Source organism: Danio rerio, chromosome 8 (genome assembly GCF_052040795.2).
Source record: "Danio rerio strain M-AB ecotype USA chromosome 8, GRCz13ab, whole genome shotgun sequence".
Taxonomy (NCBI): domain Eukaryota; kingdom Metazoa; phylum Chordata; class Actinopteri; order Cypriniformes; family Danionidae; genus Danio; species Danio rerio.
In genome coordinates this window covers 3050824-3067023 of record NC_141028.1, presented here as the reverse complement: position 1 = coordinate 3067023, position 16200 = coordinate 3050824, and the positions used below count along the sequence as shown (strand labels likewise).

The 16200-nt window shown below is 40.0% G+C and overlaps 1 protein-coding gene across 7 annotated transcripts in view; it reads left to right on the top strand.

The window, feature by feature from the left end:
• pi4kab (phosphatidylinositol 4-kinase, catalytic, alpha b) overlaps window positions 1–16200 on the top strand; it is a 151871-nt gene that overhangs the window by 85984 nt on the left and 49687 nt on the right. For 3 of the 7 annotated variants that reach the window (NM_001441538.1, NM_001441537.1, NM_001441536.1), the window contains 7 exon segments: window positions 1085–1209; window positions 2512–2593; window positions 6621–6704; window positions 10900–10989; window positions 11537–11656; window positions 11834–11878; window positions 15987–16001. In NM_001441538.1, coding sequence (NP_001428467.1) covers window positions 1085–1209; window positions 2512–2593; window positions 6621–6704; window positions 10900–10989; window positions 11537–11656; window positions 11834–11878; window positions 15987–16001 — 561 coding nt within the window. 7 annotated transcript variants of the gene reach the window in all.

Below are 16200 nucleotides of genomic sequence, written 5' to 3'. Positions count from 1 at the left end.
TGCAGTTAGGGAGTTCATTCCACCAACTGGACAGATTGAGCGTGAGCGTTCGCGAAAGTGATTTCTTCCCTCTTTGGGATGGAACCACGGGGTGACGTTCATTCACAGAACGCAAGTTTCTGGAGGGCACATACATCTGCAGAAGTGAGAGCAGATAAGAAGGAGCAAGGCCAGAAGTCGCTCTGTAGGCAAACATCAGAGCTTTGAATTTGATGCGAGCAGCAACTGGCAGCCAGTGCAAACGAACTAGCAGCGGAGTGACATGTGCTCGTTTAGGTTCATTGAAGACCACTTGTGCTGCTGCGTTCTGGAGCAGCTGAAGAGGCTTGACAGAGTTAGCTGGAAGCCCGGCTAGTAGAGAGTTGCAGTAATCCAGTTTGGAGAGAACAAGAGCTTGAACAAGGAGTTGAGCTGCATGTTTAGATAGGAAGGGTCGCATCTTTCTGATGTTATAGAGTGTGAATCTGCAAGATCGAGCAGTTCTAGAAATGTGGTCAGAGAAGTTTAGTTGGTCATCAATCGTTACTCCAAGGCTTTTCACCATTTTGGATGCAGTAATGGTTGCCCCATCCATCTGGATTGATGGATTGACATGACATAGACCTGTGACATCTCGCTGACCATAGCACGCTGGTTGGGAGCTAAGAATAACAGGGCCACCTAGAGTAAAAACCTATCCAAAAATGGTCAAAAGTTAAAATGAGACACCTAGGGGTGTGTCAAATAACCTGTATAAAGATTGTGGAAAACACAGAAACTTTAGAAAGAGTAAGAGAAAGAGGAGGAGAATGCTATGAGGTCTGCTCTGCTCTTTCTCGGCTTTATTATAGAGAATAAAGTCTATTTTCTGATATTCAAAACCTCTGGTCTGATCATTTCTAATTGATAAGAAGTCGATTTACAACACTGTGATGGTTAAGTTTAGGGTTGGGGTAGAAGTGGATGTTAATAAAATAAACTTGGTGGGTAATTTAAAAATAATTTCTCGTTAACTTCCGTCCACAGCTGTATCCCTTCTAGCAACAACCCAGAACATTATTGATGGCTCATCATTATTGATGCGTTCTGTTGCTTTCTGTTTCAGCCCAAGACTAAAGAGCATGAGGAGGAGCTTGAACGCCACGCTCAGTTCCTATTGGTCAACTTTAACCACACCCACAAGAGGATCCGCAGGGTGGCAGATAAATACCTGTCAGGACTCGCAGAAACGTAATGCTCTTCTCTGCTTGGTGCACACTAGAGAGATCCCTAAGTAGACAACACTTTAATCATCATGTGGACTGAGCAGATTCATCCAGTATTTGTGTGTTTCTTTAAAGTATTGGTGCTTTTCTATGGGTATTGGAGTGTAAATAAAAGCTGTGCGACACTGGCGCAGTAGGTAGTGCTGGTTCGGGCCTTAGCTGGGTCAGTTGGCGTTTCTGTGTGGAGTTTGAATGTTCTCCCCTTGTTGGTGTGGGTTTCCTCCGGGTGCTCCAGTTTCCTTCACAAGTCCAAACACATGCGCTATAGGGGAATTGAGTGAGCTAAATTGTCTGTAGTGCATGTGTGTGAATGAGTGTGTATGGGTGTTTCCCAGTACTGGGTTGCATCTGGAAGGGCATCCGCTGCGTAAAACATATGCTGGATAAGTTGGCGGTTCATTCCGCTGTGGCGACCCCTGATTAATAAAAGGACTAAGCTAAAATGCAAACAATAGCCCCTTTCACACATACAGACCTTTCCGGAAAATTGCCGGCAATTTTCCGGAAAGGTGTGTATGTATGAACAGGTCCTTTTTGAAAATACCGGTAAATTCGTTCTGGCTATTTTCCGGAAAGAGAAGTTGTAACATTACCGGCAATTTGCTGGAATGCTGCGCTGTGTGAATGCAGAAGGAAGATTGCCGTAATAAGCGCGTACACGTCTAGAACGTGCTGACGTGAGACGTCTGCTTTAGCCAATCACAACAGTCAGACGCATTTACGTCCGCGCGGTTTATGAGAATAAAAACCTTTGAATATTTTTCCAGACACATTTAGCTGCTAGAAGTTAGTCAGATCACGTTTATATGTTCTTCTTAATGCCAACTGTGTAAATAATCATCGATGAGATGCTTATGATAAGCCGTTGTTTGTTTACCTTCAAGCTTTGCGTGTGCCTGTGAAACAGCCTGTGAGCGCCTGCACACGCACATATTATGAACATCTCGACATGTGAAAGTGATCCTGCGAAAGTTGTTCACAATATTGATCATCCACAGAGTTTGTAATTTAGTCAAATGTTTACAAACACAAGCGCAGCCGTTTAAAGCTCATTTGTGGTGAATGATGTCAGAATTTACCGGTATTTTGGAATGGATGTGTGAATGCTCTTTTCCGGAAAATGTCCGTAACGTCCTCGCCTGTGTGAACAGCGCTTTTTTGAATATACCGGTAAAGTCGTTCCGGAAATTTTCCGGATATTTACCGGTATCACTGTGTGAAAGGGGCTAATGACTGAATAAATAAAAGCTGTGTGTTTGTGCTGTAGGTTTCCTCATCTGTTGTGGAGCGGAAGAGTTTTGAAGACGATGCTGGATATCCTGCAGACTCTTTCTCTTTCTCTGAGTGCTGTCAGTACAACAAAACACATAACACGCACAACACATAACAACACAACTAAACACACAACACAAAGCACAGCACAACGTACAAAACAACACACACTCCCACACAAGCAAAATGACAGTGTATTATCTGTCTGCGAACAAAACACACAACACAACAAACACAAGGTACAACAAAAGTCACATGACTGAACACACAACAACACACAATACAAAACAAACAACACAACACAACTAAACACACAACACAACATACAAAACAACACACACACACCCACACAACCAATAATACAGTGTATTATCTGTCTGTGAACAAAACACACGGCACACAACACAACAAAACACAAGGTACAACAACACAAGTCACACGACTGAACACACAACACAAAACAACACACCACAACTAAACATACAAAACAACACACACTCCCACACAACCAATAATACAGTGTATTATCAGTCTGTGAACAAAACACACGGCACACAACACAACAAACACAAGGTACAACAAAAGTCACATGACTGAACACACAACAACACAAAACACAACACAAAACAAACAACACAACACAACTAAACACACAACACAACATACAAAACAACACACACTCCCACACAACCAATAATACAGTGTATGATCTGTCTGTGAACGAAACACACAGCACACAACACAACAAAACACAAGGTACAACAAAAGACACATGACTGAACACACAACAACACAACTAAACTTACAACACAACATACAAAACAACACACACTCCCACACAACCAATAATACAGTGTATGATCTGTCTGTGAACAAAACACACGGCACACAACACAACAAAATACAAGGTACAACAAAAGTCACACGACTGAACACACAACAACACAAAACAACACAACACAACTAAACACACAACACAACATACAAAACAACACACACTCCCACACAACCAATAATACAGTGTATGATCTGTCTGTGAACAAAACACACGGCACACAACACAACAAAATACAAGGTACAACAAAAGTCACATGACTGAACACACAACAACACAACACAACTAAACACACAACACAACATACAAAGCAACACACACACCCACACAACTAATAATACAGTGTATTATCAGTCTGTGAACAAAACACACGGCACACAACAAAACACAAGGTACAACAAAAGTCACATGACTGAACACACAACAACACAAAACAACACAACACAACTAAACACACAACACAACATACAAAACAACACACACCCCCACACAACCAATAATACAGTGTATGATCTGTCTGTGAACAAAACACACGGCACACAACACAACAAAACACAAGGTACAACAAAAGTCACATGACTGAACACACAACAACACAAAACACAACACAAAACAAACAACACAACACAACTAAACACACAACACATCATACAAAACAACACACACACTCCAACATAACCAATAATACAGTGTATGATCTGTCTGTGAACGAAACACACGGCACACAACAAAACACAAGGTACAACAAAAGTCACATGACTGAACACACAACAACACAACACAACACAACACAACATACAAAACAACACACACACCCACACAACTAATAATACAGTTTATTATCAGTCTGTGAACAAAACACACGGCACACAACACAACAAAATACAAGGTACAACAAAAGTCACACGACTGAACACACAACAACACAAAACAGAACACAAAACAAACAACACAACACAACTAAACACACAACACATCGTACAAAACAACACACACTCCCACACAACCAATAATACAGTGTATGATCTGTCTGTGAACAAAACACACGGCACACAACACATCAAAACACAAGGTACAACAAAAGTCACATGACTGAACACACAACAACACAAAACACAACACAAAACAAACAACACAACACAACTAAACAGTAAACACACAACACATCATACAAAACAACACACACACACCCACACAACCAATAATACAGTGTATTATCTGTTTGTCAACAAAACACACAACACAAGAACATAAAACGCACAACAACACAACACATACAGTACACAAGCAATATTACAGTGTATTATCTGTTTGTCAACAAAACACACAACACAGCAACACAACAAAACACAAGGTACAACAACACAACAAGTCACATGACTGAACACACAACAACACAAAACAAAAGAACACAACACAACTAAACATATAAAACAACGCACACTCCCACACAACCAAAATTACAGTGTATTATCTGTCTATGAACAAAACACACAGGACACAACACAACAAAACACAACACAACTAAACACACAACACAACATACAAAACAACACACACCCACACAACCAATAATACAGTGTATGATCTGTCTGTGAACAAAACACACGGCACACAACAAAACACAAGGTACAACAAAAGTCACACGACTGAACACACAACAACACAAAACACAACACAACTAAACACACAACACATCATACAAAACAACACACACACTCCCACACAACCAATAATAGTGTATTATCTTTCTGTGAACAAAACACACAGCACACAACACAACAAAACACAACACAAAACAAACAACACAATTCAACTAAACACACAACACCACATACAAAACAACACACACACACACACACACACACACACACACACACACACAACCAATAATACAGTGTATTATCTGTTTGTCAACAAAACACACAACACAAGAACATAAAACGCACAACAACACAACACATACAGTACACAAGCAGTATTACAGTGTATTATCTGTTTGTCAACAAAACACACAACTCGCAACACAACAAAACACAAGGTACAACAACACAAGTCACACAACTGAACACACAACAACACAAAACAAAATAACACAACACAACTAAACATACAAAACAACACACACTCCCACACAACCAAAATTACAGTGTATTATCTGTCTATGAACCAAACACACAGCACACAACAAAACACAAGGTACAACAAAAGTCACACGACTGAACACACAACAAAACAAAACACAAAACAAACAACACAACACAACTAAACACACAACACAACATACAAAACAACACACACACTCCAACATAACCAATAATACAGTGTATGATCTGTCTGTGAACAAAACACACAGCACACAACACAACAAAACACAAGGTACAACAAAAGTCACATGACTGAACACACAACAACACAAAACACAACACAACTAAACACACAACACATCATACAAAACAACACACACACTCTCACACAACCAATAATAGTGTATTATTTGTCTGTGAACAAAACACACAGCACACAACACAACAAAACACAACACAAAACAAACAACACAATTCAACTAAACACACAACACCACATACAAAACAACACTCACACACACACACACACACACACACACACACAACCAATAATACAGTGTATGATCTGTCTGTGAACAAAACACACAGCAAACAACAAAACACAAGGTACAACAAAAGTCACACGACTGAACACACAACAACACAAAACACAACACAACTAAACACACAACACAACATACAAAACAACACACACACTCCCACACAACCAATAATACAGTGTATTATCTGTCTGTGAACAAAACACACGGCACACAACACAACAAAACACAACACAAAACAAACAACACAATTCAACTAAACAGACAACACCACATACAAAACAACACACACACACACACACAATCAATAATACAGTGTATTATCTGTCTGTGAACGAAACACACAGCACACAACACAACACAAGGTACAACAAAAATCACACGACTGAACACACAAAACGCAACACAAAACAAACAACACAACACAACTAAACACACAACACATCCTACAAAACAACACACACACACACACACACACAACCAATAATATAGTGTATTATCTGTTTGTCAACAAAACACACAACACAGCAAAACACAAGGCACAACAACACAAGTTACACGACTCAACACACACACATACACACACACACACACACACATAATCAATGTTGTCAGTCTGTCTAACCCTCCATCTGTTAAACAGGACATCCACAAAGATCAGCCGTACTATGACATTCCGGATACCCCATACAGAATCACCGTCCCGGACACACACGAGGCGCGGGAGGTAAGACGAAGCCTTATTAATTCATTAATTTATTTATAATAAATATAATAACTCATATAACAACTCACAATAACACACACTCTAGGGTTGGGCGATCAATCGACCAATTTGGCATCGTACGATGTCTAATGTGAAACATTGCGATGGACGATGGCATCGTCGTCATAGGCGGTAGAAAATTAAATGTGATTTAATTGTAATTCATAAGGAATTAATTATTTGTAGCCTACAGTTTTAACTACAGGCCCAGCATGGTCTTTGTTTTACCAACAATCAAATCATAAATAAGTAAAGATAAGCTACACACAAATGACCACCTGTCAATCACTTTTCCAGCGGGACTCTGGCATGAATAGGCAGAGTGATCTTTGTCGTTATAATGGCGTCGATAAAGTGGTCGGTAAAAAAGGTGCACAACCAACAGCAACCAACCAACAGTCTCTGAGTTTTTCGCTAAAATGACTAAGTACAAGCATGAATGCAAAAAAATTAAAGCAGTGTACTGACGCTGTGACATGTTACCTGATGGATTCAAAAGAGCGAAGAGTCTTAAAGATTAATTAACCACTTAAACTCTGCTGTTATTTGGGGATTTCCGCCTGGATTTTGCCTACCCAAATTTAAAAGCTTCCCAAATCCACATGCAAAGGTCTAAATGCAAAAATTTGCTATCATTTTAAAGAAAACCCTTTGAATTTTCATAAAGCACTATTGAAAGTGTTTAAAATATCTGTATATGTTGTCTGTGTTATAATAAACACCTAAAAAAGAGGCACTTTTTTTTTTATTTTTTTTTTTTAATAAACTCAAATTTGAAAGTGTACCTTTTAGGTTCCTTGAGGTCTCGCGTGCTGTAATTAATTTTCTTGGTTCCTGCACATGTCTGTAATCATAGGAAAAAAGAAAAATGTCTCCACCATAATCTATCCAAAAGTTATTGTATTCCAGCTGATGAGAGGTGCTGTACATTGTTTTCATATTTCACTATTCTTCTGTTTGATCAAACATAATTCACTGTGTTTGGAGCACGTCAGACATATAAAAGGATTACTTATGCACATCACCTCAAAAACAGAGGAGAATGACCCTGAAGCGCACAGCATAAGGTAAGAGATGACAGCTGTCTGTGCTATCTGGGGCTGCTTACTGATCATGAATGTATTGTTTACATTTCTGCGCCATGGAAACACCATGATTCATTCAGCAACTGTTTGATATGTGAAAATAATTCAGTAAAAAGAATTCTAGAACTGTATGAGCACCGGCAAGAGCTTTCATTTGTGCTATAACTTGTACATGTGTCTTATGAAAAATATGGAAATGAACCAATGTAAAATACCTAGCTCGGGTATCCAAAATACTGTATATTTAAGTGTTAAAACCTTTTATACAGTAGAATAAAAACCAAAGTGATGCATATGTGCATAAAATATAGATTCTACACTTTCAAACGACACCCCTTACGGGGGTCTGGTGCAACGCTAGCCCTTTAAATCTGAAAGCGAAAGTCAATGACGTCACGGACCCGGTAACGGGTCCGCAGAGTTTAAGTGGTAGATCACGTTTACCAGCTATAGTGAGACGCCATCCAGCGGTACATCCTTGATAAACTGTCCGACATGCACTGCTCTCTGGGGTTTTGTGCTCAAGCACCTGCTGACTACTGGAACTCAGACGCTGCAGCACATGACAGAGTATGTTGTGTGTGTGCGTGCAAGCGTGTGTGTATGGTTTTCTGCAGTATAGTGTGGGCTGAGATCTGTTCAGAAATCCTATATGAAACATCAGTGTGGACGTGGATCGTTTTCAATCTAAAATGCCGTTTTAAAACTAAGCTTTATTACTAAAACTAAAACTCTATTCAAGAGTTCACACTTAGATATTGACAAATGTTAGCAGGTTTGGTCCCGGGAGAGAACCCTGAGCTCAGAGATAATTGAGCCCAGGGCTTCTGCCTGTTCAATTGAGCATGTAAGGGGAGTACGAGATCAGATCTTCCTGTGATAAAGGAAGAAAGGAGGAGATGGGGTGGTAGGGGGGGTTTCTTCGGAAAACGAAGATAAGGGAGTAGCTTTAGCCAGGCTACTTATAGTAAGTTTAGATTAATCTGATTGGCTAACTAATGATTGTAGATGAGAGACCAGCTGCGGTCAATCACATCACATGCTCCTCTCGAAACTATTTTGTGAAACCTCACGCCTAAGTGTGTGTTTTTCGTGAGCAGGTTGCTGCTGTGACAAGGGCGGGGCGGAGGATTGCGATGCCGGCTCAGCATCGTGATGTCTATCGGCCATCGGTGGTGGACGATGGCGTTGTCTATTGGCCAAACCCTAATACAACAACATTACATAGTGCCAGCAGATCATTTAAAAAATGTCAGGACAATTAGAACAATTGTGCCAAGGGAAACACAAACTTTTGCTTGAAGAGATGTTGTGCTTTTGTTGTTGTTGTTTTTTTGTACATATTTCCTATTTTTTATCTTTGTTTTTAATCAAGAGTCTGATTGAAATATGTGCATAATGTACAGTGCATCCGGAACATACTGATAGCGCTTCACTTTTTCCACATTTCTTTGTGTTACAGCCTTATTACAAAATTTATTTAATTAATTGATTTCCTCAACATTCTACACACAATCCCCCATAATGACGATGTGGAAAAAGAGTTTTTGAAATTGTTGCAAATTCATTTAAAATAAAAAAAGCTGAAAAATCAGATACACATCAGTATTCACAGCCTTTGGTGTAAAGCTTTAAATTGAGCTCAGGTACATTCTGTTTCCACTGATCATTCTTGAGATGTTTCAGCAGCTTCATTGGAGTTCACCTGTGGTCAATTCAGTTGATTGGACATGATTTGAAAAGGCTACACCTGTCTATTTAAGGGCCCAGGGTTGACAGTGCATGTCAAAGCACAAACCAAGCATGAAGACAAAGGAATTGTCTGTAGACCTCCGAGACAGAATTGTGTCCAGGCACAACTCTGAGGAAGGTTACAGAAACATTTCTGCTGCTCTGAAAGTTCCAATGAGCACAGCGGCCTCCATCATCCGTAAGTGGACTAAGTTTAACCACCAGGAGTCTTCCTAGAGCTGGCCGGCCATCTAAGCTGAGTGATCTGGAGAGAAGGGCCTTAGTCAGGAAGGTGATCAATAACCTGATGGTCACTCTGTCTGAGCTCCAGCATTCTTCTGTGGAGAGAGGAGAACCTTACAGAAGGACAACCATCTGTGCAGCAATCCACCAATCAGGCCTGTATGGTAGAGTGGCCAGACGGAAGAGACTCCCGGCCTGGAATTTGCCAAAAGGCATCTGAACGACTCTCAGAGCATCAGAAACTAAATTCTTGAACTCTTTGTAGTGAATGCCAGGTGTTACGTTTGGAGAAAAGCAGGCAGCAATCATCACCAGGCTAATAGCATCCCTACAGTGAAGCATGGTGGTGTTGGCATCATGCTGTGGGGATGTTTTCCAGAAGCAGGAACTGGAAGAATAGTCAGGATAGAGGGAAAGATGAATGCAGCAATGTACAGAGACATCCTGAATGAAGACCTGCTTTAGAGTGCTCTTGACCTCAGACTGGGGCGACGGTTCCTCTTCCAGCAGGACAATGACCCAAACACACCGCCAAAATATCAATGGAGTGGCTTCACAACAACTCAGTGAATGTCCTTGAGTGGCCCAGCCAGAGCCCAGACCTTAATCCTATTGGAATCTCTGGAGTGATCTGAAAGGGCTGTACACCGTTGCTTCCCATCCAACCTGATAGAGCTTGAGAGGTGCTGCAGAGAGGAATGGGCAACAATTCCTAAAGACAGGTGTGCCACGCTTGTGGCATCATATACAGAAAGACTTGAGGCTGTAATCGCTGCCAAAGAAGCATCAACAAACTATTGAGCAAAGGCTGAGAATACTGATGTACATCTGATTTTACAGCTTTTTTTATTTTTAATAAATTTGCAACAATTTTAAAAACTCTTTTTCCACATTGTCACTATGGGGGATTGTGTGTAGAATGTTGAGGAAATCAATCAATTTAAGGCTGTAACATAAAAACATGTGGAAAAAGTGAAGCGCTATCAATACTTTCCAGATCCACTGAATAATGAAATGTATATATATATTTACATTTTTGGAATGATTAGTATTTTATTAATGAGTTGTTTGTGAGCGGTGTGTGTTTGTTTGTGCAGAGCATCGTGAAGGATTTTGCCGCTCGCTGTGGAGAGATCCTGAAGGAGGCCATGAAGTGGGCAGCGTCTGTCACCAAATCTCATCTGCAGGTCAGCGGGAGCACGTGGCGTTTTATTCCTGATCCATAGTTTTTATAAAACAATATAATATAATATTGTAAACAATATAATTTTATAAACAATATAATATTTCATAATAATATTTTATTATAATGATTGTAATTTTATAATTAATAATAGTATTTAATAGAATACATTAAAATTGTTATACTTTTAAATAAATGCATATTAATTTATTTTTATTAATTATTATTTATTATTATAATTTCCCAAATGATGTTGAACAGATTCAGGAATTTTTCACAGTATTTCCTATAATATTTTTTCTTCTGAAGAAAGTCTTATTTGTTTTATTTCGGCTAGAATAGAAGCAGTTTTAATTGTTTTATAACTAATTTAAGGTCAATATTATTAGCCCCCTAAATTTGTTAAATATGCGTTCATAAACTGAACATCATTACTTTAAACTGTTGCATTCTAATAAGTGTGTGTGTGTGTGTGTGTGTGTGTGTGTGTGTGTGTGTGTGTGTGTGTGTGTGTGTGTGTGTGTGTGTGTGTGTGTGTTTGTGGTTTTCAGGAGTATCTGAATAAGCATCAGAACTGGTTGTCGGGTTTGTCTCAGCACACTGGTCTGGCAATGGCGACCGAAAGCATCCTCAATTTCGCAGGATACAACCGACAGAGCACAACACTGGGGGTGAGAAACATGTGCACACACACACAAAGACAAACTCTCAAACACATACACACATAAAGACACTCTCAAAGACAGACACTCTATTTCACACACACATACACAAATACACTCTTTCTCTCACACACAACACACATGTGCGCTGCTGCTGTTAACCCGTGCTGTGCTCTGATGCTGTAGATGATGGTTAGTGAGAGAGTAACTGAGGTGTTTGTGCAGATGAAGGTAAGCTGCTCTTCACTAATCAGCAGACACACTGTAGGAGAACTGATCATGTATTACCCCTGATCATCCAAATCAGCACACTGGTCAAATCCTCTAAATTCAACACTCTGAAGATTCCACGTGTTTTCAACAGTTATAAACTGCACCAATCCATCCACAGTTGAAGTCAGAATTATAAGCCCCCCTGAAATATTAGACAGCTGGTTTATTTTTTACCCAATTTCTGTTGAACGGAGAGCAGATTTCAACACATTTCTAATCATAATAGTTTTCATAACTCAACTCTAATAACTGATTTATTTTATCTTTGTCATGATGACAGTAAATAATATTAGACTAGATATTTTTCAAGATACTAATATTCAGCTTAAAGTGACATTTAAAGGCTTAAGTAGGTTAATTAGGTTAACTAGGCAGGTTAGGGTAATTAGGCAAGTTATTGTATAGTCATGGCTTGTTCTGTAGACTATCGACAAACAAATAGCTAATAATTTTGTCCTTAAAATGGTGTTAAAAAAATTAAAAACTGCTTTTATTCTAGCCGAAATAAAACAAATAAGACTTTCTCCAGAAGAAAAAATATTATCAGACATACTGTGAAAATTTCCTGAATCTGTTAAACATCATTTGGGAAATATTTAAAAAAGAAGAAAAAAATTCGAAGGGGGCTAAAAATTCTGACTTCAACTGTTTCTGTTGTTCTTCAACTGTCTCTGTTGGAATCAGCTTCCAGAAATGATCAGATGTGCTCCAACATTAGGCACATTCAAATCAAGACTGAAAACACATCTGTTTAGCTGTGCCTTTACTGAATGAGCCAGTGGCGTAGCGCAAAATGCGGAGGCCCCCCTGCAGGGATCACCGACGGGGCCCCCAGTTGAATGCGGGGTGGGGGGGGGGGGGGGTGGGGGGTATACACATAGATATACACATATACACATATGTCTATGATCGGGAGTTTTCCTGGATGTTAGTATGCATTTTTTTTTAATGATGAAAATTTTTATTTGACATCACTTTTCTACATTGATGGATCACTTATCGCACGGGCATTCCTGACAAAAAGCTTGTGTTTGTGTGTATGGAAATGTACTATTCACTCTCCCTGTTAAATTTGATCTAATCATGTCCTGAAACACAGCTCCTCTCCTGCTTTCACTTCTCATACTGACGGAGGGAGCGATTCGTTTGTGAATGAATCTCCATTATGAACGACTCGTTCACTAGCCGACAATAATACAAGTTTCTGGCACCACAGCATCTCTGTCATATTTCTTTTGCATTGTTTGCTGATTTATTCAACAAACCTAGCATAAACCGAGTGTTTAGTGCGAGTTGGTGCTACTTTGCCTTATGGTGAATGCAGTAAGTGACTATAGCTATTATTATCAATAACGTGACCTGTTTAGCACAAATTTCAAAACATACAAAAACGTAAAAAACTTAATCCTATGAAATGTTCTGCCTTTGTGCTTTGTTTTCTTTGTTTGCTCGTTACTACACTCGTAGACGGCGCTTAAGTCCCGCATCTTCACGTAATAACACTGTCTTGACTAGTGCGGTTGAATGACATTTGTCCTGGGAGCACTGTACCAATGTGGCGGCGCTATAGACGCATGCTCAGGGTCCCTATGCGATATCTAGTGTATATATCTATGTCACAAATTGAGGAGCGGGGAAAGGAGGGAATCCTTCACAAACTGAGGAGCGATCACAAACCGAAAGCGGCGAGAGCGTCAAAGTAGCAGAAGTCATTCATTTTTTAACGAGAACCGGCGGCGAGAAACAGCGGCGCGTCTTCATTGGCTATGACGCGGTTCGGCGGCAAGCAATCAGAATGAAGTAGTCCACCGCCTGAGCGGAGTTCAGAGAACACAGACCTGTGAACTTTGGTTCCGACCACAGTTGTTCCCAAGAGTTTGATTATTGCGGTTCCTGGATTTTCAATTATTAAAAATCGCGACGACGTGGGGCCCCCTAATCACGCGGGGCCCCCCCGCGGTGCGTGCCCTGCGGGCCCGTCCGCTACGCCACTGGAATGAGCACTGTGCTGCGTCCGACAGATCGCACTATCATGTTTTTCTCTTCTTCTTCATTCTTTCATATCACATTTTACCTGTTTTTATGTTTTGTTTTGTTTTTACGCATTTTTATTATTTGTTTTTATTTTTATTTTACTTGTTTATTTTATTCTTGTTTATGTAAAGCACTTTGAATTGCCATTGTGTATGAAATGTGCTATATAAATAAACTTGCCTTGCCTTGCCTTGCCTTCTATCGTTCTGTCGTTCTCCATTTTGTTTTATCATTCTGTTGTTCTGTCTTTCTACCTATCATTCAATCATTCTATTGATCTATCTCTCTGTTGTTCTATCATTCCAGTTTAGCTCCCACAAGATACTGCTTTTATAGGGATTTTATTGATAGTTTGAATAAAATTTTCATGTTTTTTTTTTTTGTCGTTTTTTTGGTCTATTTGTTTTCGTGTATCAGCTTAAACTCAATAAAATGATAATTATTGTCTCAGCAACTACTTAATAGCAATAGTAAATTTAACAATTGCATTTATATATTAGCTTGTATTTATATATTAGCAGCAGAAATGGAGACTCATCAGAGCAGGCAACGTTTCTCCAATCTCCTATTGTCCAGTTTTGGTGAGTCTGTGTGAATTGTAGCCTCAGTTTCCTGTTCTTAGCTGACAGAAGCGGCACCCGGTGTGCTCTTCTGCTGCTGTAGCCCATCTGCCTCAAGGTTGGACGTGTTGTGTGTTCAGAGATGCTCTTCTGCAGAGCTCGGTTGTAACGAGTGCTTATTTGAGTTACTGTTGCCTTTCTATCAGCTGGAACCAGTCTGGCCATTCTCCTCTGTCCTCCGGCATCAACAAGGCATTTGCGCCCACAGATCTGCCGCTCACTGGATATTTCCTCTGTTTCAGACCATTCTCTGTAAACCCTAGAGATGGTTGTGCATGAAAATCCCAGCAGATCAGCAGTTTCTGAAATACTCAGACCAGCCCATCTGGCACCAACAACCATGCCACGTTCAAAGTCACTTAAATCCCCTTTCTTCCCCATTCTGATGCTCGCTTTGAACTGCAGCAGATCGTTTTGATCATGTCTACATGCCTAAATGCAGTGAGTTGCTGCCATGTGCTGATTAGAAATTTGTGTTAACGAGCAGTTGGACAGGTGTACCTAATAAAGTGGCCAGTGAGTGTATCTTTTAAATAAACTGTATTAATATACAGTATACTTTACTTTAACCCCAATTTTTTATGTTTTTTTAAGCAATGAGCACACTGTATTAGTTACTGTATCCCACAATGCACTGCATTTTTCAAAATTGCTTTGAACCTGCTTTTTCATTCATTCCTTACTTTTCTTTTTTTGGCTTAGTCCCTTTATTAATCCGGGGTCGCCACAGCGGAATAAACCGCCAACTTATCCGGCATGTTTTTACGCAGCGGATGCCCTTCCAGCTGCAACCCATCTCTGGAAAACATCCACACACACTCATTCGCACTCATATGCTACGGACAATTTAGCCTACCCAATTCACCTGTAGCGCATGTCTTTAGACTGTGGGGGAAACCGGAGCACCCGGAGGAAACCCACACGAACGCAGGGAGAACATGCAAACTCCACACAGAAACGCCAACTGAACCAGCCGAGGCTCAAACCAGGGACCTTCTTGCTGTGAGGCGACAGCACTACCTACTGCACCACTGCGAACTTGCTTTTTATTACAAAAAAACATGCTTTTCATAATACACAGCTGAAAACTTCCCAAATCCTTCTCACTTGATCTCAATCAAACTGATATTCTCACACTAACTGTGTAATACAATCACTGTTGTGACTAATTTGGTTCTTGTTCTTATGTTTTGTTTGTTTCACACCTGTATTTGTAGCGTGGTGTGTGCTCTGGTGTTATTTGTTCAGCATGTTATCATGTGTGTGTGTGTGTGTGGTGGGCATTTGTGTGTTGTTTGTTTATTTTATTCATGCCGTTTCATCACTGCACCTCTGTTAACGCACTGGCTGCTAACTCATCTGTTTGTGCTGTGATTGGCTGGTCGTGGGTTTGGTGGGTTGTGTCACCCCAGGCAGCTTTTCCTCAGGTTGGTTCTGTGCTCTCATTTGCTTTCTGTAATTAGTTTGTCTTTTATAAAGCAGCATGTCATCATAATAGTGTAGTGTACAGTACACAGCGGTCGTCCTGACACGCATGTCTTTATAGATCGATTGATATTTGACTTGTGGTACTAGTTTGAAGATGTGCATTTGTAGTTATTGCAGGATGTTTGTACACTGAAGAAA